Source organism: Mesoplodon bidens (assembly GCF_964165515.1).
Source record: "Mesoplodon bidens genome assembly, chromosome: 4".
Classification (NCBI taxonomy): domain Eukaryota; kingdom Metazoa; phylum Chordata; class Mammalia; order Artiodactyla; family Ziphiidae; genus Mesoplodon; species Mesoplodon bidens.
The window spans coordinates 174,292,254-174,318,477 of NC_138160.1; the positions used below are offsets into that span (position 1 = coordinate 174,292,254).

Below are 26,224 nucleotides of genomic sequence, written 5' to 3' on the forward strand. Positions count from 1 at the left end.
AATATTATTCAGCTACAAAAAAGAACAAAGTACTGATACATGCTACAACTGGATGAATTTTAAGAACAGTATACTAAGTGAAAGAAGCCAAACACAAAAGGCCACATATTGTATGATTCTATTTATACAAAATGTCCTAAACAGGCAAATCCATAGAGACATAGATTAGTGGTTTTTGGGCTGGCAGGGGTGAGAGGTTACTGTTAATGGGTATGAGCCTTCTTTCTGGGATGACAAAAACGTTCTGGAATTAGACAGTTGTGATGATTCTACGGCCTTGTGAACATACTAAAAACCACTGCAGTGGCTTTACCCTTTAAAAGGGTAAATTTCATTGTATGTGAATTATATCTCAATAAAAAAAAGAAAAGAATCTTCAACTTCCTACTGATTTGAGTATTGACCGCTGTAGTGGACCTATTACTACTAGTGGGAATATTCTCAACTCTCAGGTATGCTGAGGTGGAAGGTTAGGCACATTTACACATACTGATAGTCCCTTCAAGCATAAGATTCATATAACATAAAATATTTCAACAACTTCCTCACAAGTAATGCAAAAAAATTTCATTTATACATGTAAAATTGCTCTCATCCAACTTCAGAATTCACTGTTTTTAAAAGAATACAGTACAAACTATGTAAAAAAAATCTTGGACAGATATAATTTATTACTAATCAGTTATGTATTTTGGAAAATTTTTCATACACTCATGCTTTCATCCCACCAAATATTTATTGAGCACTTACTATGTGCAAAGCACTCTACTAGGTACCAGAGATACAGTGGCAAGTGACACAGTTAAATGTCCCTGCGGCTGTGGAGCTGACGTTCTAGAGGAGTCAGATCAACCACCAACAAAGGAACAAGAAATTATCAGAGAGTGAATGGCGACCTTGAAGAAAATAAAATGGAGCAACTCGGTTCAGGGCCCAAGGGAACATTACCACACAGGATGTCCCCACACTTGGGTCCTATCTGGGCACAACAGGAGCCAATGTGAAAAGACCAAAAGAAACAGCATCACTGTTCCTCCCCTGGGGAGTATGAGCACGTTCTGTCTCTGAAACACACACAAATGAACTTTGGGTATGTGACCTCCAAATCAGCCCTCCAAACACAAGTGGGTGAATAACACGCAACAACACAGTCTTTTAATTTTATTATTTATTTATTTTAATACAAAGCTTTGGCATTAGCAATTTTATGAAAAAATAAAATGTACTAAAAATAAATGCTTGTGTGGCATGATTGGTAAATGATGCACAAAAATAGGTTCTTTTTTCCTTCAAGGCAATCAGTCAGAAAGCATTCTTTTCCTTCTTCAAAACCATTCTACCCTATGGAATAAAAGGAAAAAAGGTCAAGAATTAGTTAACGGGTAGTTGTCAATGTTTTAAAATAACAGAGAAAGTAAGCCTAACTGAATGGTGGCCTGGGGTTGTCCCCAAGTATTTCCCAGACCAATCTGGTAAAGCCAGTAAGTCACTAGCATTTTCCTGAACTCAGCAGCTGTAGATCTGAGGTCAAGCGGCTCAGTCACTTAAAAGTGTGTTAGTACTTCCAAAAGGAAGGCAGGGAAAAGTACAGGCTAACAGCATTTTGTTTAAAAATGCAGGGATAACTGTCGTACAATTTACAACTTTTCCTGGTTTGAACACATGTTCTAAATGCTGAGTGCCCTGAAATCTGTAGCTGCTGTCTTTACAATATGCTCCTGCTTTATACCTCAAACAAACATGTCATTACTTATATTGAAGTAATATTTGAGGAGTACAGACTCCCAGAGATGTAAGCCTTTCTTACAGGAATTCTCCAGATTTTACGTGCGTGCGTGTGTGTATGTGTGTGTGTGTGTCCCTAAATCAGGTGCCTGAAGGTACCTGACATCTTTGGAAGTTTCCTGCATTACCCTCAGGCTAATGCTGCCCCCTCCGCAGCCTGGCACTGTGGGACTGACCTAGTTCCTGAACCCTTATAGAGTCTGGTTCATTTCTATTTCCCACATCACATCTTCAATTCTGCTCTCTTTTTTCCCGGCAGAATTCCAGATCCATACTTCAAACCTCTTAATCTTTGGTCAACACACAACTCTCCAGCATCTCCTGTTTTATCTGCTCCCTATCGTCCTGACTTTCTCCTTCAGCTCTGTATTTTCACCTAACCTACCTTCTTGCTTCCAGTCTCTACCATGAAAGCAACTTCTCAGCCATCAGCAATTTTCTTTTTGCTGAAAAGCCTTAGATATCACCTGCTGGTTACAAAAAAACCAGTCCAAATTCTGTAGTCTGCCTACCGTCGCCACCAGCTACAGCAGACACGTCAAACCACACAACTCCCTGAACCTGCTCTGCTTTTTCTCACCTTGTGCTTTAATTATGCCTGGCCTGGTTTCTAAGTCACTCCCTCCAGGAAGCCTTTTTCAACTCCCTCAGGGCAAAAGCAGCAGTTCCCCTGTGTCTGTGTGAGACTCCAGTCATCTTGTGCTGGGTCCGCAGGCACTCCCTGGCTCTTCCGTCACTTCAACCAGCACCGCAGTGCAGGGCACTGAGCAGTGCAGCCCCCTTCCCTTTCCCCAGGGCTCCTGCAGGGCAAGGCCTGGTGTCTCAAACACTGGGGAGATGGTGCCTAATGAATGAAAGGCTGGGTGTGAAGGCCATTCACAGAAACTGCAAACAGGGCTCTACACTTGTTCATTGTAGTTCATACTTAAGATAACACATCGTTTTTATAACATTTCCTCTGAAAAACTGCATATAGGACTTTTAATGGGCAAATAAAGATTTTTAAGCTTACTTTTTTTGCTGCCTAAGAAATTATAAACTATGCAGCCAAACATTAAAGGCACTTCTGAAAAATGAAAGATTGACTGCTGTCAAAGACAGAAGTCCAGTCAAAGCTTCTGCTGCTGTAATCTTCTTTTTGTCACCATGTTTTTAGAAAACCAAATTTATCTTTTTCAACCACATTATTTGGAGCCCTTAAATGGCTCACTGGAGTAGTCAAAGACAAGCAGTGTAAAGGAAAGAGCTGGAACCAGAAATACAGGGCTTGAATCCCATGCCCTTATTCCTATGGCATTTCTTGGGGGTCACTCAGCCCCTCTGGGCCTCAGGGTACTCCTCTGTGTATATATATATATATATATATATATATATATATATATATATATATATATATATATATACATATATATATCTATCTCAGGCTCAGAGTGGCTAAAAGAACTAAATACTAAGACAAAGAAGAGTATTCATGATCAAACTGGGGGCAGATCTTTGCTGGTATTGCTACAAAAAAGGCTGTCTCAGGAAAATAAACAATCAGAGATGTGTCCTAGTGTGAGCAAAAGTTTTTAGGTTGAAAACTAAAAATTCAAAATTCTTTAGATCAGTGTTTCTCAAACTGCAGGCTGTAACCTATTAATGGATCATAAAATCAATGCAGGAGTTCATGACCAACATTAACAACAATACAATAAAAAAGCACAGAGAAGAATAGATCAGAGAATACTGATGTAGTAAGGAAAATGTCTGTGGAACTTCTGTTTCAGTTATACATGTGGGAGCACTGGGTAAAAATATAAAATGTATTGCTTACAGTAGGAGATGGTAAAAAAAATAGTTTTAAAAACATTGCTTTTGGGCTTCCCTGGTGGCACAGTGGTTAAGAATCCACCTGCCAATGCAGGAGGGGACATGGGTTCAAGCCCTGGTCTGGGAAGATCCCACATGCAGCGGAGCAACTAAGCCTGAGCGCTGCAACTGCTGAGCATGTGCTCTAGAGCCTGTGAGCCACAAATACTGAAGCCCATGCACCTAGAGCCCGTGCTCCACAACAAGAGAAGCCACGGCAGTGAGAAGCCCACACACCGCAACGAAGAGTAGCCCCCACTCACCGCAACTAGAGAAAGCTGGCACGCAGCAACAAAGACCCAACTCAGCCAAAAATAAATAAATAAGTTAAAAACAAACAAACAAACAAAACATTGCTTTTGACCCTGAAGGTTCTAAAGGAGGCAGCCAGCAGAGACCCCAACCCCTCTCCTTGGGCTCTGATCTCTCCTAGGAAGGGACCATTTAGGACAGACAATTCAAGAGGAACTCTGAGAACTAGGAGTCATAGGACTTCTACCTGACTCAGGATCTGCCTCCAAACAGCTTCAGCCTTGTCACTTCTGTCTGAATACGCAGGTCCCAGCAAGCTCATTAGCTTTCAACACAGCCCATGTCAGGGATGGACAATTCTGACTGGCAGGAAGTTCTTTCTTACATGAAATGGAAATCTACCTCCCTGTAGATATCTCCAGAGCTACACAGTAAGTATCACCCTCTGTATGCACTGGTTAGTCACCACAGGACCATTATGAGTATTAAATGGGGCAATGTGGGTAGTAACAGAGCCCAAAACAGGAGTAAGTTCTCGGTAGGCACACAATAAACAGTAGCTGTTCTCATCTTTGGCAGTCCTCCAAATACCCGGGGACACCTCTTACATCACCCCAGTCTCCTCTAAGGTAAGCATCCCTAAGATAGAAATGTTAAGTTTTCAGACTCTTTCATACTGAAATATGTCAACGTTCCTCTTAAAGAGTCCGAGCAAAACAATTCAGAAATATTGATTAGAGAGTAAAATAGAAACATCAGTTCCTTTGACCTGGCTTGTAAATTTCTACCACTAACCTCAGAGGAGGACAGCTGAAGAGGAGCACTGGTGGGGACGACTGAGGCCCAACGACCTGCCACAGAGCTAGGGCTTCCTGGTCTTCAGTTATGCTACAGGATTTCCTATTTGTTCCAGTTATTTCATCAAGTTAACCACATCAGATTCATCTCCTCCTCCTGCAACTGTTCTGAACCTTGAATGCCTAGGCTCCAATCCTCTGCAAATCTTAGAACGTGATCTCTATGCATCAGAATCCAGGAACTAAGAAAGGGCTCTAGAGAATACCCAGCTGAACCTCCCATTTGACTCAAAATCTCTCCTACATCATCCACATATCTTATAACTTGTTCCTCAAATAAAAACAAATATTATTTTTCAAATAAATATTTACTTTTTTTATGTTGAGGGAAAAATGGGTTTATAGAAACGTAAGCTGGTAAATGCTGGGATTTAACAAGGTTTACCTGAATAATGAAGTGGAGCAGAAAACCTCCTTTGGAGCTGCAGTTCAATAACGTTGCTTACTTAGGTACAGCAAGTGTTAGGGAAGCTAATGTGTACCAATATATTTAACTTACATTTATTTGCCTCTTTGACTGCTATCCTGTTTAAATTTGCAAAGTCTCAAAATTCACTGGATTTGTTTGTAGTCATGGTTGAGTACTTACATAAATAGTATTTCATCACGATAGAAGGGGGTGACCCCAGATACGTGGGCTTTTCATGGATCTCTGAGTTAGGCCCTGAGTGAACACGCAGAGCGTAGTGAGGGAGGCGGAGTGCTTTCACCCCTAGTGGAGCAGCAACCCATGGAGGCCTGGACCTGCCTGGGTTCCGCAGCCCTGCCTTTATATATGGCCAGTACTGCTTCATCTTGCCCACAGGGTTTCACCAGTGACTAGACTGGGTCAAGGTCTTATTGACATCACAATACAATCAGTACACTGTCAGAAAAGTAAACTAAAGTAACTAAAGTAAAAAGTAAACTATAACAGTAGGTAGAAAGCATAAGGTGGAATTTACTACTAATTTCCAGACAAATCATTAAAATGTGAAAAGATAGAATCTATTTATACAGAAGACTATCTTACAAATGGACGAGGTTACCCAGAAAATTGAAACACAGCAATTAAATTGAAAAGGCAATCTCACTTTGATTGTAATTTTTTGGTAAAAGTGAAAAGGTAAGATAGATTTCAAAGATGTCATTAATGAAGAATCATTATAAATTTATTTGCTAAAATAAACTTTTCTCTGGAATTAAAATCACACAGGAATTTTTCATCAACATTTTTGGGAAACAGACATTGAGTAAGAGTGGCTATCTTTTTTTTTTTTTTTGGCTGCACTGCACGGCTTGTGGGATCTTAGTTCCCAGACCAAGGATCGAACCCAAGACCCTGGCAGTGGAAGTGCAGAGTGCTAGCCATTGGACCACCAGGGAATTCCTGGCTATTATCTTTTTTTTAATCCCCTACAATTAAAAGGGTCTTTCAGGGCCTCCCTGGTGGCGCAGTGGTTGAGAGTCCGCCTGCCGATGCAGGGGATACGGGTTCGTGCCCCGGTCTGGGAGGATCCCATATGCCGCGGAGCGGCTGGGCCCATGAGCCATGGCCGCTGGGCCTGCGCGTCCGGAGCCTGTGCTCCGCAACGGGAGAGGCCACAACAGTGAGAGGCCCGCATACCGCAAAAAGAAAAAAAAAAAAAAAAAAAAAAAAGGGTCTTTCAAAAAATTAAGTAATTACAGTTACAAAAAAATCAACACATAAAAGCAGAACAGGAGAGCAAACCATCACCCAAAATTGTACTAAATTAAGATAATCACCATTAATATTTTGGTGACCATCCTTCCATGCATCCATATGTGTGTGTACACACACACACACACACACACACACTCTCTCTCTCTCTCTCTCTCTCTCATTTCTCTCTCTAAATGGAATCATGGAAATTGTCCTTCAGAGTGGTTTTGACTGAAGGCACAGAAATAATAGTCAAATGAACAATTGCAGTATCAACCCTCTACAAAGGCTAATGGGAGAAGGGATGGACTAAGACATGGATCTAAGATCTATGACTTAGATTCTGAGTCATGCAGGCATTTATGAGCGGAACTCTAACTTCAACAGGTAACACGTCTACTGAGCATATTCTCTAAAATATCTGATACATGAACTGAGCACCTGGCTGATTCTGAGTGGCAGTAAGGTGACTACTAAATTACTTAATAATTCTCTAAAAGTGCCCAGTGTGCAGCTACTTGCTGTGACTGGCTTTCACTGTTTTGTGCAATTTTAAAGAAGTGGGCTTACATTATCATCTAGTTTGATGGGTTGGTATGGGAGTAAGCAAAAGAGGTGACTGCAAGTGAAATAAATATTTCCCTCCAAACTGAGGTTTGAATCACAGGTACTCATGAGCTCTTATGATTCCGTATTCTACTTCATGGAAGAAAATTAAATTCATTTGCCAAAGGATAAAGGCAGATGGCCACCTTATTCATAGAACTCTGAAAGAATTGCAGAGGAATTGTTCTGGCTAACATTTATTGAGCACTTATTATGTACGAGGCACTGTGCTAAGCACTTTATATGCTAATTCTCACAACAACCCTATGATGTACTCCGACTTCTTGTTTTATGGATGACTAAAATGAGCTTCAGATAAATATAACTGCCTAGGTCTCACAAGAAAAATATGGAGGAGCAGGGAGTCAAGTCCAGGTATGCCTGACTCCAGAATCTGGGCAATTAACATTGTGCTATGTTGAAGTAAAACTGCATCAGGTGGGCCCAACAGAAGCAGGTAGCTGTTGACCTGCTGGATGAGGCCGAGACTACTTATCTGAAGGTTGAAGAATGCCAACTGACATGACATCCTCCCAATATATAATATGTCAAGGATGCCAAAGGGTACTTCTTACAAGTATCTAGCCAAAAGATCAGGTTAGAGATAACAAAATCATGTCATTGGAAGTGGAGGTTACTTGCCCATTGTTTCTACAGTTGGACTGAGTATTTAGTTAAATCAATTAAATGAGCTTGGTTGGTTTTTATCAATCAATTAAAATGCCAGGACATAACTGCATATAGGGAGCACAGGAATTCTACCAATTCAGGTTCAAATTTGGGCAGTGTCCCAGGGATGCTTTCATCTTGAATTAGTTTTCATGAATACTCCTTAAAAGAAAGGACTGAATAATATCCTACAGTAAATGTCAAAAATTTAAAGCAAAACAAATAAAGCCAATAAAACCTTTTCTTTATCTTACCCCCATGGAAAGCTACTCTTGGAAAACCATTGGATCAAAATGGACCTCAACTGTTACCCAGCCCAATTTTCCATCCTCTGAAAAACCTTTTACCGACAACAGCCTTGACAAGTAACACCCAGCTTCCTTCCACCTGCATTCTTAGTCCTGAGCACTCCCTACCCCGACGGCAAACCATCTCACTGGTAAGTAGCCTTGCTGACAGATGTTCTTCTTTTTACCAAGGTGAAATTTTGCCTTCCTGTAACCTACCCTTTGGTCCTCATTTTGTCCTATGGAAATATAGTTTATGCTTATTTTCTTTTTCTCCTGACAGTCTTTCTAATATTTGGAAGTCACAGGTCTTTCTGATTGCTTCTTTCTCACAGGTTAAACGACCATGTTCCTTTGACCATAGGCCAGGGTGCCAGTACTCCACCAAAAGCTAAGTAGATAAGACTCCAGGTAAAGTCTGATGAGCACACAGCAAAGTGGGGCTAATCCTGTCTATGATTAGGACATGGGCATCCTCCACATACTACGACTGTATTGGTTCCCTTGGCATTTGTTCCATCGTTGATTTATTCTAAGCTTGTGGCTAATGAAAGCCCTGAGATCTTTTCTAAAGTGAGTAGTTGTTGCTGAGCAAGGTGAACTCCCAATCAGTGTTACTGTTCATGAAATAAACTATTTTGCTAGGTATGATCCCATCAGGATCAGTATGAAATTGGTAGAAGGCAATTCTCATGATCTTTATGAAAATTACATATTTTCTTGGGATCATCTGGCACATGCAATCCAAGAAACAATTGGTTACTTACTCATTAGCATTCAAGCTAGCTGTGGCTCTGATGATCATGTAGCAGAGTGTGAGAGCACTGAGGAGGCCAAAACTGGCAATAATAAACCATTCTTCTGTTGACAAAGGAAAGGGAGGAAATCACTCTGGGGAGTAGGCTTATGTCAAATCGATGTCAACATTTCCCTCAAATGCAACGAAGCAGACGTCAACGGAGGTGTAAGCCAAGACTGGCCCAAGGAAGTGAAGCAGGAGGAGGTTTGCCAGAGAGCTACTAAGTGGAGAAGGTTAGTGGAAGTAGTGGTGAAAGCTGCAAGGGAGAAAGGAAAGCATGGCCCAAACATTTCTTCCAGTTAAAGTCCTGAGGTTTGTGAGAAGTGTGGCCACCAAAAAGTATGTAGTAAAAAGATGTATATAAAATCGCACATGGACATAGGTTTTAAAAATCGTTAATTTAAATGACAGTAAAGTGGACTAGCCATACTTATAACCTTTCTTTCTTCATTTTGTCACTTCTGCATGGCTGTGTCCTTCATTCTTAAAGAAGGCTTAGAAATATGGAGCAGTGGTTCCCAAAGATCTCGTGGGTACTCCAAGCAGTCTGCAGGCTGGCCTTCCATGGCATTCACATCTATATTCATTTTGCTTATGAGTGGGTTTACTTATAGTCTTTATTTTAAAAGGACATCTTATTGGTGTCTCCTGCAAAGAAGAGAACTACCCTTCACAACCCCACCGCTGGGAAGCGGCACTGGCTGTTCTGGCTTTATTAAACAGAAGTAGAAAGGGTAGGTTATTCACAAGGTAGGTTATTTCAACTCTTGGCTCATCAAAGAGTTGAAAACCTCTGGTACACAGAACTCTAAAGGTTTTTATCTAGTTTCTCTCTAGATCCAGGAAATAGGTTAATATTTTCCCTTAAGTTTTCAAACTCTGTACCATCAAGGTAACATTCCAAAAACAGTACTTACTGAGAACCACAAAAATAGCCTGAGAACCAATCTGACTTCCTAAAAAGTCTTAACTATATTTCCTAAAATATACACAAACTAGGGCTGGTTTAACAAAGTGTTACACAGTAAAGTTCCCTGTACATCTGCAATAATGCAGAGAAGAAATTTATACTCGGAATGCCAAATGTTTATATGCGAAAGCTGTGTATAACATGGGCGTTTCTTAATCTGGTTTCCACGAATCCTACATCTATGCAAAACTATGTGTGCCTAGGAATTTTTCTAGAAAAAGGTTATTACACTTTCACTGAATTTTAAAGGTTGTGATCTTCAAAAGGTTAAGAAGAACTGTTCTTCAGGATTCCAGGATGCTGAGTTGTTCTATGAGCATTTCTCTGCCCACCTTGGTTTATATTATTAAAATGCACAGCAAACTCTTTCATTTTAGATAACAGTGCAGCCACTGCTTCTTGGAATACAAATTCCTCATCAATAGAGTGAATTTACAAGGTTTTTATTTAAGTCAAAATAAACATTTAAGAACCCATGCAAAATCCACCATTTTTACCCACATATATTTTAAGTTAGAAAAAATATATACTGGCATTTAAAAAAAATTAAGAGATGGCTGATAATCAATTTCAAGAAGCTTAACATAGCATTCTTTATTTTTTTCTTCTTAGACTTTTACACATGATAAGCAGACTAACTTTTAGAACTTCAATTATGTCTATGTTTCCAATTTTGAATATAGCATCCATACATGCATGGCATTTCAGTTATAAAAATCAGTAACCAAAAAGAAGTAAACACTATCGTAATAATACCCGATGGGCCCAGAGGTATTTTAGCACCGACCTACTGCAGCTGGGGTCTCGGTCACCTCTGTTCTCCCCAGTGTGTAGTTAGCACAGTGCCTTGCAAACAGTGGATGCTGGTTGAATGCACTGTAGTTACTATGGCACTACAGAGCTTTGATGTTAAAGTAGAGGTAGCGTTGGTCTAATTTAACCACATGAGTTTCATTTATTAACATGTACAAATTCTGCTAAAGGTGATTAATTTGATACATGAAGTAATATTTTTATCATCAAAACATAAGATTTTGAAAGGATATTTCTATATGAAATATAATGGGATCAGTACTTTATGTAGTAGTAGGTGCTCAATAAATGTTGATCAATGAAGGACCTACCAAAAACTCATTAGTAAACAGACAACCTTTGTCTCCTTTATTATTACTAGATCAATTTTTAAAAATCTAGCCCATAAAACCTAGATGTCAAAGCAGGACAACATGAAATGCTGTTAAAACAAACCATTGGTAAATGGTAAGAAATCAGTCAAATTGTATCAAAGAATAGTTTTACTTATTTTATAACTGAATGAAGTCTCCTTGAGTTTAGGCAAATGAGAAAATAAAACTTGGGAAATCATTTTCTAACAACTTTTGGTTAGTTCAGATCATGTATACTTCAATTGAATAGACCACACAAGTCTTACTGTTTAAGGGAAAACTCTTTCTAACAGCTTTATCCATTTTACTGACTCCCAGAGTTGAGAGGAGTCCCATTAGGGTTAGGGCTTGAAGCTATAGGTAAGCAACAGCATATACTGAAAAAGGCAGCACCAGAGTGGTGACGAGGAAGATGGGGTGAAAGGTTGTTAGATGAAAATAACACATAAAGAATGGATTGAAAACAGCCGGCTTGTTACGGGGTGAATGTCCACGAGGCCCACTCGCACGCCTGCCAGCCCACTCATACTTTGGCAAGGCCATCAAAACACTCAGCATTTTTTTTTCTTCTCATCAACAGTTCAACAATCATGACGTTCATAATTAGCCCAGAGCATTTTTTAAAAGTAGATTACCTTTTGGGTCTTCTCACACTTCTTGTACAATTATACCAAAGAGGTAAGTGCTAAGACACCAAATTTCATAAAAGTGTAAAATAAAGTGAGCAGCAGCTGGCCATCCCAACTGTTCCTAAAGTTGTGAATTTTTAGGTTCAAATTCTGGATTAGTTTTTTACTAGGTAGCCTGCAGCCTAGGTACCAGAGACCACTGGTGCTCACAGTTACACGACACACCTGAGATGCTGCTGACGTCCTACCTTACATCCCTGTCTGCAATGCAATCGTTTCAAATCAGGCTGATAAACAGCTATTAAGACAGACCTCTGATCAACTACTCATCAAATGGCAACTATCCCTATTAACTGCACACAAGTACACAAGCTTCTTATTATAAAGGAAGTTTCATTATTCCAAATACCTGTTTTAACAAAAGTAACCATTACTTTCTCAGTTACAGACTAAGTCACTGGCCCTGGTGACTGCCTCAACTCTCCACCACACATCAAATACCACCAGCAAATCTGTCCTGTGCCCTGGGCACAGGGCCCACTTACTTGTTACTGCGATGTTGATCTCTCCTGTTCTAGGAGTGAGATCCCCATCCTGAGGAAGAGGCGAGATCCCCGAAGTTCGAAGTGGCTCGAGGCCAAGGGAGTTGTCACTGGCGAGGTCACCTAGGGCTGATCTTCGGTTAACTGCTTGGGTTCTGGTGAGCCTTTCCATATCAAATGCTACGTTATCAGTACATGGCAAATTTGGCTGCAAAATATTTCCAGATTAAAAGTACTTGTAAGATTAACAAATCATTTTATACAATTCTAAATGTTTGACATCCTGTTGCACTTTACCAAGTTTTTTCCAGGTGATTTCCTCTCATTTCTCTCCCCATCTACACCTCCCACTCTCATCCAAGAATTTTTATTCAAAAGAAACAGATGATTTCTTCCCCAAAATGGTACTAAGGAAAGCCAAAATCCATTGCACAACTGAGAAAATTGAATACTTCATCTTTATAAAGTGACAACCTTTTGTGGACATGGCTCACAGGCAGAGGGATTCATTATTACAAAGCTGACAAACAGTGTAGTGTATCACTTTGGCTTGTATGTTAATACAGGTAACATAAAATATCCTTTCACCCTATTAACTTCTCTGTAATACCCCCATCTATCTGCTAGTCAGTTTTTAAATATCTTCTATCTTTAAACATAAGTAAAGCATACAACCAAGAGCAGATCAACGTTGAAAAACTTTTGAACTCTAAGAAAACTATGTTTCAAAACCTAAGCGTTGGGACTTCCCTGGGGGTGCCATGGTTAAGACTCTGCGCTCCCAATGCAGGGGGCCTGGGTTCAATCCCTGGTCAGGGAGCTAGATCCCACATGCATGTCGCAACTAAGAGTTCGCATGCCACAACTAAGGAGCCCGCCTGCCACAATTAAGACCCAGTGCAACCAAAAAACAAAAATAAAAACAAAAAAACCCTAAGCATCTAATGCTGAAGAAGAGGTACAGAGCTGCTGTGGGGTCAAAGCCTACCAACTAAAAAGTGGATATGAAAGGCCAGGGATGCTGCCAGACAGTCTCAAGGATGGCCCTCACCAGAAGGAATTACCTAGGCCAGTGTCAGGGGTGAAGAGGTGAAGAAACTACAACATCACTGATGTGATCTCTGGAGATGGAGGATAAATGGGGCATCACTACCTAACTAGATTACATCTAAACTGTCATCTGATAATATATTTCAAATAGGACTACTTAGATCTGTAAAGCTAAAACAAGGAATTCATCTGTTGGGTCAAAATAAACTTTCTTCTCTATATGGAGATTATTCATTCACTCTTTTTTGAGACCAGAAAGTATTTCACTTTCCTCCAAAAAGCAATAATCCTGGACATACACTTCTCTTAAGGAAGGAACTGCAGGAAGTCTCCAAGGTCCTCAGTTAGTCAGTGCTGACTCTCCTGGCCAGGGCTGAAGTGCCCTATGTGGCTGGCACCCAACCAAAACCCCTGCCCAGCTGTCAAAGGTCTGCCCAGGGCTGGCACTGCCCACCTTCACTGACTGCAATTACCAACGCCCAGGAGAGCAAAGCCAAATTCAAGAGGAAGGAACATAAGTGATGACATAGTTTTATATCATGCTGAATGCAGAAAAAGTTACTACTGGACCAGAGTTAAAAGTCTACATTCTATTCCTTAAAAAAAAAAAATTGGAATAGAGGAAAATCACGTCCTTCTCTCTACCTCAGTTCTTCATCACACACCCACCACCCAACAGAAGCAGGCTGTAAAGTGGACAAGCACAGTTCTTTATCTGCTCTTCCAGAAGTTCCCTGAGGTGGGCTGGACTTTAAGTAATGTGGGAAAAAAGGCAGTGTTGGACTAACAGGGTTATCTGGCAGAGAAAGCCAGTGTTTTCTTGTGAGACTTTTAACCATCCACTTGTGCTACGTTATGTTATGCTTAGAGATAACACTACACAAAAGTATTAATAAAATAGGAAACATACCACAATTCCCAGGGCCTTCAAAATATTAAGTTTGCACATAGGACAGGTACAATGTTCACTAAGCCAGGGATCCACGCAGGATTTGTGGAAAACATGCCTATAAAAAAATGGAGAATTATATCACAAATTATATACTAAAAAACTCCTAGGCCAAAATGTAAAGAAATGGAATTTTTAGTTAGTCTGTATGGTACCAAGAGACAAATACTGGGGATGTATTAAAACTGAGCTGGCAGAAAATCTCCTGAGTCCAATCTTGTATGTTGATAGCACTGTATAATGAGAACTGATACGTAGTATTTGGCTGTTTGGTGTTTTCACTCCACCAAATTCCAAAAAAGATTTGAGGAAAAGTAGGAAATTTATTAACAATGAAGATAATGAATTATACATTATAAATCAGTTGTTTTCAATAGTACCTAAAGTAGAAATAGACTTTCAAGAAAATATTAACCAGAAGTTAAACGAAGAGTTCTCTATATAATTAGTTTCATGGACCTCTGTTTAAATGTCATTTAAAATATTATTTAAAAAGACTTCTAAGCAACCCAGGTTAAATGTTTGTAAAGTTACAAACATTGGGTGGTTGGAAATATTTTTAGGGCTGCTCTGTGCTTAAGGATCAGATAACATTTAGTAGCAGTTTCCAGCTGAAATGTTGAAGGGAGAGAGAGGATGGGTGATTTTCTCTCTTATTCCAGAGAGTAGAAAGTCACATCCTTGTGACTGGAAATAAATCATGGACGGTTTCGCAGTCTTGAAAAAGATGCCTGTGTCCTTTGGAAAGGAGAAAAGATTGTGAGGGAGCTGTTGACATCATTTCTCAAGCTCAAGTACCTCTCCGTGGTAGCTCTGAGAACCTGAAATGAGGCCACATGGAAGCCCCCGAGTCCTGGCCAAGCAGGGGCAGGGGCAGGTGCCAGGACAGATGTTCCGGGCACTTTTGGAAGCACTATAATCAGAGTCTTCGGATAAGATAGAATAAATTTTGAGAAAGATATCAAATTGAACCATGGTATGCCTTTTAAACTTTGTTAAATTTGTAATTTATATATCGCTTATAAGCAGTTATATACACCTGTTTTAAAATGCAGTTTTGATTTTAAAAAGTCGGAGATCTAGAAAACTCACTTTTTAAATTGGGATTTGGAAGAAACATTCATGCTTACAGCTCCAACCCAAACAACCTAACATCACTTGGTAGCTTGTACCCATTTCTTTGGGGTAAGAATAAAAATCTTGACAACTAAACATATTAATCCAGTCTGCAACTTACAGATATTGCAATGAACCAGAACCTCATCATCCTTGAAGGCTTTTATTTAAACCTGAAGGTTTTTACTTAAGAGGTGAAAGTCATCAAACCATAGGCAAGACCTAACTTCATCCAGGACGCACAATGCAGTGTCACGTCTGCTTCCTGTTCCTTGCATCCAAGTATGAGTGTACTCCAAAAGGGAGACGAAGGCTCCTTACCACAGGGCCCCGCCGAGGGTGTGTTCTCAGAGTTGGGGTGTACTCCCCAGCAGCTGTGAACTGTGCCAGTGCTGGCTGTGGCCTAACAAACACTAGAACAAGACCTCTAGTCCTCTTTGAAGATACATACCCTTTAGGTCTGACATAAATGACAGATCCTCCCCCTTGCGAGGGTGCATCTGCCTAATATCTGGCGTACTTTTTGGAAGGCCTATGGAGCACTGAGGGTTTGGTCAGTGTTGGGTGGCTGGGAAGGTTCTCTAGGCCAGTTCTATGTAGTGTGGACGATGGACTTTGGCCAGCTGGCAGGTGACAGAAGAGATAAGGTTTTGTGATCTCTGATGCAGCTGCTTTGGTGTGGGGCAGCCGACCTGAGCCGGCTGTTTGTGGAGACCTTGGTTTAAGCCAGCAGCGGTGGCCTGGCTTTCACCTTCCCACTCTTACCAGCGTTTTTGCTTTCCCCTTTTCTTATTGTCTGGTCTTTTCTATTACTGGTTATTCAGAAAGGAACAAAATGGTATAATCCTATATTTAATTTTTAAAGCTGCGTAAGTTGAGTGTTCTCTATTTATCTGTTCTTTTCACCTTAGTTATAAGTGGATTTCTCTTATGTTGGGGTTCTTAATTGTTTCCTTGTAGGTTTGCTGATCTAAAAGAAAGTATCTGGCCCCCTGCTGTGGGGCACTGTAATGAAGGAAAACAAAGACTAACTGGTTTTCTAGGGACAAGAAAGAAAGCCTCCCCTCCTTAGCTAACTCAAAATCACCAAGAAATATTTTCTTTCATAAAAAAATAACTTTTCCTTTTGACTACCTGTTTACCCCATGGCTTTCCTACCCGCTGTCCCCACCCCAGCCAGTGATCCATCCCTCCCTCCCTCCCACACTCCCTCCTCCATCTGTGCTGTCTTTCCAGGTTCCCAACAGTCCAGCTCTGCACCTGGCCCTGCACCTGGCCCAGAGACCATCAGTCCGATCCCCACAGCACATCTCCCTCTTCTGAAAACAAAACCCGACAACGTCTGTCTTCACCTACCGGCCCTTCTGACACAAGCCTATCACCCTGCTTCAGGTCACTGACATAACAGTGGTGAAGAGCTGCCCTGCACTCGCTGCTTCTTTCCTTTGTCACCCATTCTTGTGACCTCTTGCTTCTTTCTCCTCAGGTCTACTGCTTTACTAAACTCCACATGGCCTTCCCTTCCTCCTAGGGACAGTTCTGCTCCTACAACACTCGGAGCCTTGACAAACTGCCCTTTCTGACTCCCAGCAGTCTCATCTGAACACTGCGGGTTTGGGGCGTAGTGGGGAAGGTTGCCTGCCATCTACCTGGTGAAGCTGTTTGGAGCAGTAAGTGAAAAACTCAGAAAAGGCACCAAGGACATGCAGAGGAAAGGTGTCATTAAACATACATTCAGGCAAAGTAACATCAACATTTCACACGATATCCTGATACGTGGTCAGAACACTTGAGTGTGCCTCAGGTCCCAGCATGCCCAGCACCAGAGTGACCTCTTACAAGCTTGCAGACATACCACAAGCATGCACAGACACCTCAGAGGGCGGCAGCTGGGGCCAGCTGGACCTTGAAAAGAAGCCCCCTTCTCACTTTTATAGAAGACTCGAATAATAAAAATGCACATAAAAGCAGAAAAGGGCCCAACATATTTAGGGCTGAGTGGTGGACGGGAATGGAAAGCAGGTGATGTGCTGAGGAACACTGAAACATGAAAAGGATAAGCGTGTCAGAGCTTCAACCAAAGTCCTTTATTCCTATTAGAAATACTTTGGGATACAGAATGTGAAATGTAGAGAACATAAAAGGAACCAAACCAATAATACTGAAATACGATGCTTTCCCACTCTCCCACTTCCCATGTACACCATAAGCTAGAGTGATCAGAACAACGGCTGGGGGTGGGGTGAGGAGTCTACATTGAAGGTGAGTTGTTTTCACAGTTCTGCAGCCTCTTGGTGCCATGCAAGAACCTGGCAAATATAAAAGGATCCAGGATTATTAAAGGTCAGAGGAAAGAACTCTTTTCCCTGAACTGGGACTGGCAGCAGACACTGTTGAAACAGGCCCTCCCTCTGAGGAGGGGGCATCTGCCAGGAGCCAGATGACTGACCCATCTTAGCTCTCGAAGTGGCATCTTAGACATACGGTTATCTAAGCTGCAGAACTCTACTTCTGAAAAGTATTTTTCAGTACGCGGGCCTCTTACTGTTGTGGCCTCTCCCGTTGCGGAGCACAGGCTCTGGATGTGCAGGCTCAGCGGCCATGGCTCACGGGCCCAGCCGCTCCATGCGGCACGTAGGATCCTCCCGGACTGGAGCACGAACCCGCGTCCCCTGCATCGGCAGGTGGACTCTCAACCACTGCGCCACCAGGGAAGCCCCTGAAAAGTATTTTTAACCACTAAAAATTTTGTGGCTGACCTTTAAATAAAAGAGGCCTAAATAAAGTGCCAGTTTCCCAGTTTCTAAGATGTGTTGGCTAACATCCAAAGGATGATCAACTGTAATCAACTGCCACAAGTACAAGCGCCCAAAGCAATGCCAACTGCCATCTGTCCACAGTAAATTAACATGACAGAAGGAAAAAGTAAAGGTCATGCAACAAAAAGCCAGCAATCCATGAGAGGTTTGCTATCTACAGAAAGTCTTAGTTCAGTCGCAGGATAGGCTTGTTAAAAGGAAGGACAGGGCTTCCCCGGTGGCGCAGTGGTTGAGAGTCTGCCTGCTGATGCAGGGGACACGGGTTCGTGCCCCGGTCCGGGAGGATCCCACATGCCACGGAGCAGCTGGGCCCATAAGCCATGGCCGCTGAGCCTGCGCGTCCGGAGCCTGTGCTCCGCAACGGGAGAGGCCACTACAGTGAGAGGCCCGCGTACCGCAAAAAAAAAAAAAAAAGGAAGGACAGACAAAGGCATCTGGGCTTTTCTTCTCCCCTTAGTCAGGGGAATAAGGGACAGTGAGTACAGATGCTTTCCAGAGTCTGGCTGTAAAGGGGAGAAGCTGTAGAGTGGTACAGCTTTGGAGATGGGTTTGAAAGAGAATTATAAAAACTGGATAGAAAATGCTTGAGCATGATGAAATGCTGGTGGGTAGAGACAGAAAGAACAAAAACTGGAGGGAGCAGATAGTCAATACAGCAAGGTCCCCAAGGAAGGGAAGGTGTTGGCACACAGAGGCCTAGATTGAAAGAGCACATTAGAACCAAGGAGGCTGTCCTCTCCATCCTAACGGGAGGGAAGGCTGCAAGGGTGGGTGTGGAGGCAGGTACGCATGAAGGCTTGGGGACAGCAGGCTGGGAGAATTTCAGCTGTCTAACAGCCATTATTTTCTGTGAGGTTTATGGTGAAGTTACCTGATGAGAGTGAGGAATAAGGGATGAGTTAGGGTGTTTAAGGAGAATGAATACACCTGGATGTGCTGCTTGAGGAGTAGGGAGAAATGACTAGGGAAAGAGAGGGGCTCCGGGCAGCGCTCCTGGCGCAGCTGGAGGGCTGGCTGGAGCCCACGGGAGGCAGGGAGGTAGCAGAGCTGTCTGGCAACCAGAGCTAAAGGAAGACATAGCAGAGTCACACCTTGGCTCAGTTTTAAAGACCAATAGACAAAAGAGGAAGGGCAGAGTATCTCAGGCAGAGGGAATAAAGCAAGTAGCGGCACAAGAGTTAATTCAAAGGTACTTGAGGGCTTCCCTGGTGGCGCAGTGGTTGAGAGTCCACCTGCCGATGCAGGGGACACGGGTTCGTGCCCCGGTCCAGGAAGATCCCACATGCCGCGGAGCGGCTGGGCCCGTGAGCCATGGCCACTGAGCCTGCGCGTCCGGAGCCTGTGCTCCACAACGGGAGAGGCCACAACAGTGAGAGGCCCGCGTACCGCAAAAACAAACAAACAAACAAAAAAAGGTACTTGAGAGGAATCCACTGGAAAACAGAGGCTTGGAGAAGATATGGAGTAAAGATGAGTATTTGTGTGGAGCCATCCTCTAGGTCAGTGGTTCTCAACCGGAGACATCTGTGGTTGTCACAACTGTGTGTGGGGGGTGCTACTGGCGCCTAGTGAGTGGAGCCAAAGACACTGCTAAATAACCCACAATGCACAGGCAGCACCCCAACCTGCCCAACAAAGAATTATCTGGTCCCAAATGTCCACAGTGCCCAGGTGGAGAGACCCTGCTCTTGGTCAGAAGTTGTCAACTTGGGTCACACAAAGTGTTGCTTGATGTGCAAAGTTAGTCTTTACGACACCTGAGAATCACGCTGTTGTCACCATTTCCGTTAGGTGACATGTCCTGCTGAGCAGGCTGTGCAACACAGAGAAAGCTACAACCTGCTTCAAAGCAAAAGGGGAAGTCAGGGCAGTGGGCATGTATAGTCTAGACAAGGATCTAGGAATAAAAGACAACCAAGTGAGCAGTGCCGTAATTACAGGTGCATAGAAATGCTGTTAAGTTTGCCAAATTCTAATACTGGAAAGCAGACCACAGACACAAAGGTTGAGACCCCTCCTCTGGTGGAAGGTGCAGCCATAGAAATGGCTGAGATCAAGCAAAGCTCTAGACTTCAATAGATGGTATGGCCTTGCAGCATCAGAGTCACCCAGGTACTTAATAAAAACAAACATGCCTGGGGCTCCCCTGAGGATTTGTTTCTGAAAGCTCCCCACTGATTCTGATTTGGGGGAGAAAAAAAGAGAACTAAGAATGAAACTCTTGAAAAGTCAGTGCTTGAGGGACAGAGAGAATATGGAGCAAACTTCCCAGCATAATCTATTTTCAGCTGAGGCTCCCCTGAGGAAAACAGTGTCACCTTATTAATAACCATTAGTGGTTTTGGAAGCCTTCGTTCTTAGGTCTCAGATGGTCCCAAGGGCCCCTGGACTGAGATAAGAAGACAGAGAATTTTGAAAGACTCGGCTTCTTCCTGGCTATTCCAGTGTCAAAAGAAATCTGCGCAAGTAAAAACAATTTTTAAAAGCAAGTAAGAGCTGATTATGCTTTATAATGTATCCTACTAATCTTTCCCCTGATCTGCATAGTTGACCTTTGAACAACCTAGGGGTGGGGTGGGGTTAGGGGTGCTGATGCCCCATGCAGCTGATAATCCACATATAACTTTACAGTCAGCCCTCCGTATCCGCAGTTCTGCACATTCAACCAATTGCTGACCATGTAGTACTGCAGTATTTACTATTGAAATAAGTGGACCGGTGCAGTTCAAACCCGAGTTGTACAGTTGTATGTGTATTTCCTTTAGCCTCATGTTTTTATACTAGAAAAACTGTAATTACATAGTTTAATTTTCTATAGCACAGCTTACATTTAGTTTTACAGATTTCCCTTTATATGTAAACTAAATGATTTGACTTCCCAAATCTTCGTTTTCTGTTTCAGTATATGGAATTACTCTTAACTTTTGATTTAAAAAAACCAGATCTTTCTAGGCTCAAAATATATAACTTTGTGAATAAGTAAACTAACACCAGTAGCCTCATGGAGACAACTACGACTAATTATTCTATTCATTCACATGTTCTGTGTTATTAGAAGGTAGGAGTTATGTGGATGTCTTTTAAAAGAGAAGGGAGAAGGAAAAGTCTTTTGATTTTAGGCTCCTCAGTAGGTGACCTCATATTTTTCCAGTCTACACTCAGAATTGTGTATCTTAGTGTCTCATACTCCCTAGCTTGGCATAACACCATGGTAGAAATCCACACGCTCTTTTTAGGGCACCAGAGTACAGGCGAACATCCTCCTTTTGGAGGGAGGCGTGTGGCCCTACATAAAGAGCAGAAATAATACAGAAGCACACCTTTATATTGGCTCTGCCATTTCTGACTTGTGTGACCCTGGCAGCTCTACCATTGACTTCGCCATCCTTTACTCGACAATGGGGAGACAGCAGATGTGAACTGCACAGAGCAGAGTACCTGATGTGGGGCAGGCACACAGCACATACCAGTCCGCCCCACTTTACACAGCCAAGGCTCAAAAAAAGATTTAATCCAAGTCCTAGAGTTCTGGTACCCAGCACCAAGTGAACACTGCTGAGGCTTTATCGGAGAGCCTAGTGATGTACTCTGATTTAAGAAGGAGAGGAACAGTGGCTAGTTCTGAAACCCACAGAAGCCACAGAAATAAAAATTCTTGACCTTAATGTTTTTGGGCTACTGATGTGCCTGGAGGTTGTGCCCCTGTGTTTCTCATAACTAGAAAAGGTTTTGCACTCAGTTCTTGCTGAGGCACACGGCTCACCACTATGTGCAGTGTGCAGCTGGGCTTCTGCCTACCAGAAAAGCCGTGGGTAAGGTGGCTCTCAAAAGCAAGTGGATACCCACTCTGAAAGGGAGATGTACAAATCACATTAGTATCATTCTATTTTAAACGAAGAAATTTGACATACTTGCAGGGGAGAATCCGGACAACATCATTCTGTTTATAGCTTTCTATGCAGACTGCACAATGATCAAAGTCTGGGTCTGTCTCCTGAAATGAAAAGCACAGCAACAAAAGTTATACGCTAAAGCTATAAGTACCTAAATGGAGGAGATACGATCCAGCTAAGATTTTTCCTGTGGCAACTGTGGTAAACAGGTGATTATAAAGTGAAAGGTTATAAAAAAAAATGTAACGTTTCCATTTGCTTAACTGTATTGACCCAAATTGTAACTAAGCCAGTCTATTTTGTTTTTAAACTATGGTGTAACAATTAATACTAATTCTGTTTGTGAAACGTCTTAGAAATCAGAATACTAATTTTTTTCAAGATTCAAATCAGCTATCACCTTGGACCATCTAGTGCTACATCACTATTCTGGTCTGAGTAGGCTTTCCTCATCAGGACGCTCATCTGACCACACAGTTAAGTACAGGCAGAAAAGATGGCTGAGCCCCCAAAAGACTCACCCCCAGGATACGAGCTGGTCATAGATTTGGGCTAGAGAACAGTCATGGACTCAACTCTATACTAGGTCTTTATCAAGGGTCAGGAAGAGTCAGCCAGGTGTTTGGTCACCCAGGGTAATTGATCTCCTTCCTCCTCTGAATTGGGGAAGGGTTCCCCTGCCTTGTCATTAAACAGAGCGCTACCAGGAAAGGCAACACTATTTGCTGCGTCACTGCCCCTTGGACTGAAACTCAGTAGGGTAACTCTTGACAGGTCTAGGAGGTACAAACTAAAAAGTGTTGGTTTTAATAAGGAAAGATGGTTTTGTATTAGCATGGGGGGACAAAGTAGGATGGGTAGGTTGGATGAGCTCCAGGGAAGTTCAAATTAATGTGGCAGCTGAAGGCTACCAGGTCAAAAAAGCATTTATATCGGTGACCACTCCTCTGGGGTTAAAGTACAGCTGTTGTGATGCTGCTTATATTTTCTGCAAGTGTTTTTACTTTTTTCTTTCTTTAGTATACCATGAAGTTCACTGAAAATGTTTCTATCTTCTGGAGCTGTGTCAAGGATGTGGGGTATCAAGGCAGTAGGAATAAAAATGAGTAAAGTCAAGAAAGTGTTAAAACTTAAGACGATGGAGAATCGCCTGTAATTATCCTTCCAGAGCTCTCTGCTAAAAAATTAGAGTTGGTTTTGGGGCAGAAGACAGGTTTGGATTTATAACTTCAGAGATGCAATTTCTTCATTCTAGATAACCTTGAATATATTGAACACAGGGTCTCACATTAAGTTGCTGTTTTGTCCACAGAGAGCAGTAGCAGGGCTCTACCTAATTTTGAGATCTGACTGGAGAATTAGGCTCAGGAATCTCAGCCATAGATGGCCTCTATCACTGCCTCTCTGATTCATTCCCCCTAAGCCACTAGACCCAACCCTAACAAACTGTGCCCTTCTTTCAAACTGCTTAGCCCACTGTACAGAAAGCACCTTGTTAACCAGCAGTCCCTTGAATGTGGGTCTCTAGTTCTCCAGCTAACTGGTGAAGAACTAAAACACAGAAGAGAGAGGCAAAGTCGCATGAAGCACAGGAAGAGAATGCACATTCCTGGCTACTTAGAGTTCTTCCCCAAAGTATGCTAGGTTTTAGCAGAAGAAAACTGTTGAACACCACAGCTAGGGAAACCGTAAGTAGTCTAGTGATGCTAATGATGACAGGAGCATTTAAAATCCGGGAAAATTAGAGAACTGTATGGAGGGTATCTGAATGACAGGCATACTAAGAGTAAGATTTCAAAGAGAAGCTAGTTTAGATAGTATGCTTGGAGAGAAAAAGAATAATCTAACATAGGAGACACAAATGGTTAGGGTATACTCCTGCCCACCAAATCAAAAGCAAAATACTTTACTGTTTTTATAGTGTTAAAGTGATTTCATTACTGTACCTTATCACCCTTTTTCACTGTTCTGGTTGTTAATTTGCTGATGGCTTTCTTGGCTGCATCTCCAAGACGACGCTATGAAAATTGCAAAGAAAAACAGACATTAAGTGCAAGATCTCTGGATGTTCTTCTTTTTTCCTGATCTTTCAGCTAACTTTATTTGATTAAAATTTTTAATTGAGATACACATTATATTAGTTTCAGGTGTGCAACATAATGATTTGAGAGTTGTATGTTTTGAAATGATCACAATAAGTCCAGTTAACATCTATCACCATACAGAATGTTTTTCTTCTTGTGATGAGAACTTTTAAGATGCACTCTAGATGATGTTCTTTATTTTAAAATAATTAAATGTATAAAGTCCCTATTATCCTACATTACTCTCCATGTCATATCATATAAGAGGATTCTAAAAAAGTAATTAAAAAAAGAGAAAAACTGGCAGTTTTCCCACAGATTTAGCATTCTGGTAAATAAGTGTGTATAGTAAAGAAGCCAGGTGTCATAATCACCGCTGCATTTTGTATCTAACAAACATGTGAAATATTACAGCATTATCAACATCTAGTTCTTGTACATGTCAGAGGTACTGCCACTGTTCTGATAGCTTTCCTATTCTGCTCCAAGGAAGGTACATAAGCTCTATCTTTGTGAAAGGACACCTCTAAAGCTCCTTAAAATTGCTTATCATATCACTGTGTGGGAGAAGGGATGCAATCATGAGCTCTACTTCTGACTCTGCCACTGCTATGCTCCGTGATCTTAGGAAGGTGCATTTACCTTTCCAAGCTTGAGTTTTTCTCATTTGTCTAAGAAGGTTAGGTCAGAAGATCTCTAAGGCTGAATTTATCCAGCATTTTGCAGACATTGCCAACACTGTTAGACGCCAAGGACCCAAAGAGGAAAAGACAATGTACCCTTAACCTTGAAAAGCTAACGGAATTGGAAAGCAGACCAGTAAACACATTTTCGTCAAGTGTCGTACGATGGAGCATGCCCAGGTGGTGCGGCAGCAGAAAGAAGGCAAAATAATGCAGGTGGGGTGGGACACGGCAGCAGAGGACTGCCGGGGAAGGCCTTGAGAAAATGATGCCTGAGCTAAGACGTGGAAAAGTGAGTAGGAAGGAGTTAGATAAGGAAAGCATTGGGCTAGGAAGGGGGATTACGGACAAAGGTGTACTCTAGTAAAGACAAACAGGTATGTGAAGGAAATTACAGTTCGATCTAACTGTAACTAGGGTAAGCATATATTTCTCAAACTAGAAGATTCTGAGAATCAGAGGGCCCTGTTAATAATTACACTGGGACAACAGGTGCAAACCAAGACTGTTCCAGGCACACTGGGACAGACAGTCACCCTGCATATAACCAGATCCTAAACTGTGGTGGGAGGCAGATGATGAGGCTGAAGGGGTATGGTAGGGGCTAAAACAAAGGAGACCTTGGATTCTACCCTGAGGATAAGACAAAAACAACATAAAATTTTAGGAGGAATTTTAAAGTACACAAAAAAACCGGAATTTAATGAACCTTTAATGTATTTATCATTGACTTTCAATGATCAGTATTTACCTATATTCTTCATCTGTTCCCACCTCTTTATTATGCCAGAGGATTTCAAAGCACATCACAAGCACTGTATGCCTTCACCCATAAAGTCACCCCAAGTGAACTATGTCTAACAGATACGGGCTTTTGTTTGGTGCCACTGTCTTATCTAACAAAACTAACAATAATTAATCAACATAATCTAACACTCGGACTGTTTCCCCAGTTGCCTCCAGAACGCTTGAATTAGGATACAGAGTCCAAACATTGCATTTGGTTGCTATGTGTCTCAAGTCTCTTTTCATCTGAGTCCCCTCTACCACATACATGCATATATATATATATACATATACATGCATACATACATAAATATTTTTAAAATAGCCTTATGGAGATATAACTGACTTAAACTGCATAAAGTGTACAATCTGATGTTTTAACTTGACTATGAAATCATCACAACAATCAACACAGTCTATCATCCTCCCCAAATTTCCTTGTGCCTCTTCTTAATCCCTTCTTCCTGCCACCTTTTCACTTCATGCCCCATGAACTACCTTCTGCTACTATAGTTTGTATTTTTGAGGCTTATGTAAATGGAATGACAGTATGTTCTATTTTGTGCATGCTTTCTTTCACTCAGCATAATTATCTTGAGATTAATCCATGTTGTTGCATGCATCAATAGTTCATTTCTTAGGCTATGTTGTATCCCACTGTATAGACATAACACAACTTATTTATCCTTTTCCCTGTTGATGGGACATTTGTATTGTTTTCCAGTTTTGGCTGCAATGAATAAAGCTAAAAACAACATTCTTTACTTT

The 26,224-nt window shown here is 41.7% G+C and overlaps 1 protein-coding gene across 2 annotated transcripts in view; it reads right to left on the reverse strand.

The window, feature by feature from the left end:
• Positions 1–1,153: 1,153 nt before the first annotated feature.
• RNF130 (ring finger protein 130) overlaps positions 1,154–26,224 on the reverse strand; it is a 108,933-nt gene continuing 83,862 nt past the window's right edge. The window contains exons 4-9 of one of the 2 annotated variants that reach the window (XM_081233883.1): positions 23,850–23,921; positions 21,922–22,004; positions 14,037–14,133; positions 12,080–12,284; positions 8,738–8,831; positions 1,154–1,341 (exon numbers count right to left, since the gene is read on the reverse strand). In XM_081233883.1, coding sequence (XP_081090009.1) covers positions 1,326–1,341; positions 8,738–8,831; positions 12,080–12,284; positions 14,037–14,133; positions 21,922–22,004; positions 23,850–23,921 — 567 coding nt within the window. In that variant the 3' untranslated portion in view covers positions 1,154–1,325. The remainder of the gene's footprint in view (positions 1,342–8,737; positions 8,832–12,079; positions 12,285–14,036; positions 14,134–21,921; positions 22,005–23,849; positions 23,922–26,224) is intronic. The other variant, XM_081233882.1, reaches the window with a different exon arrangement.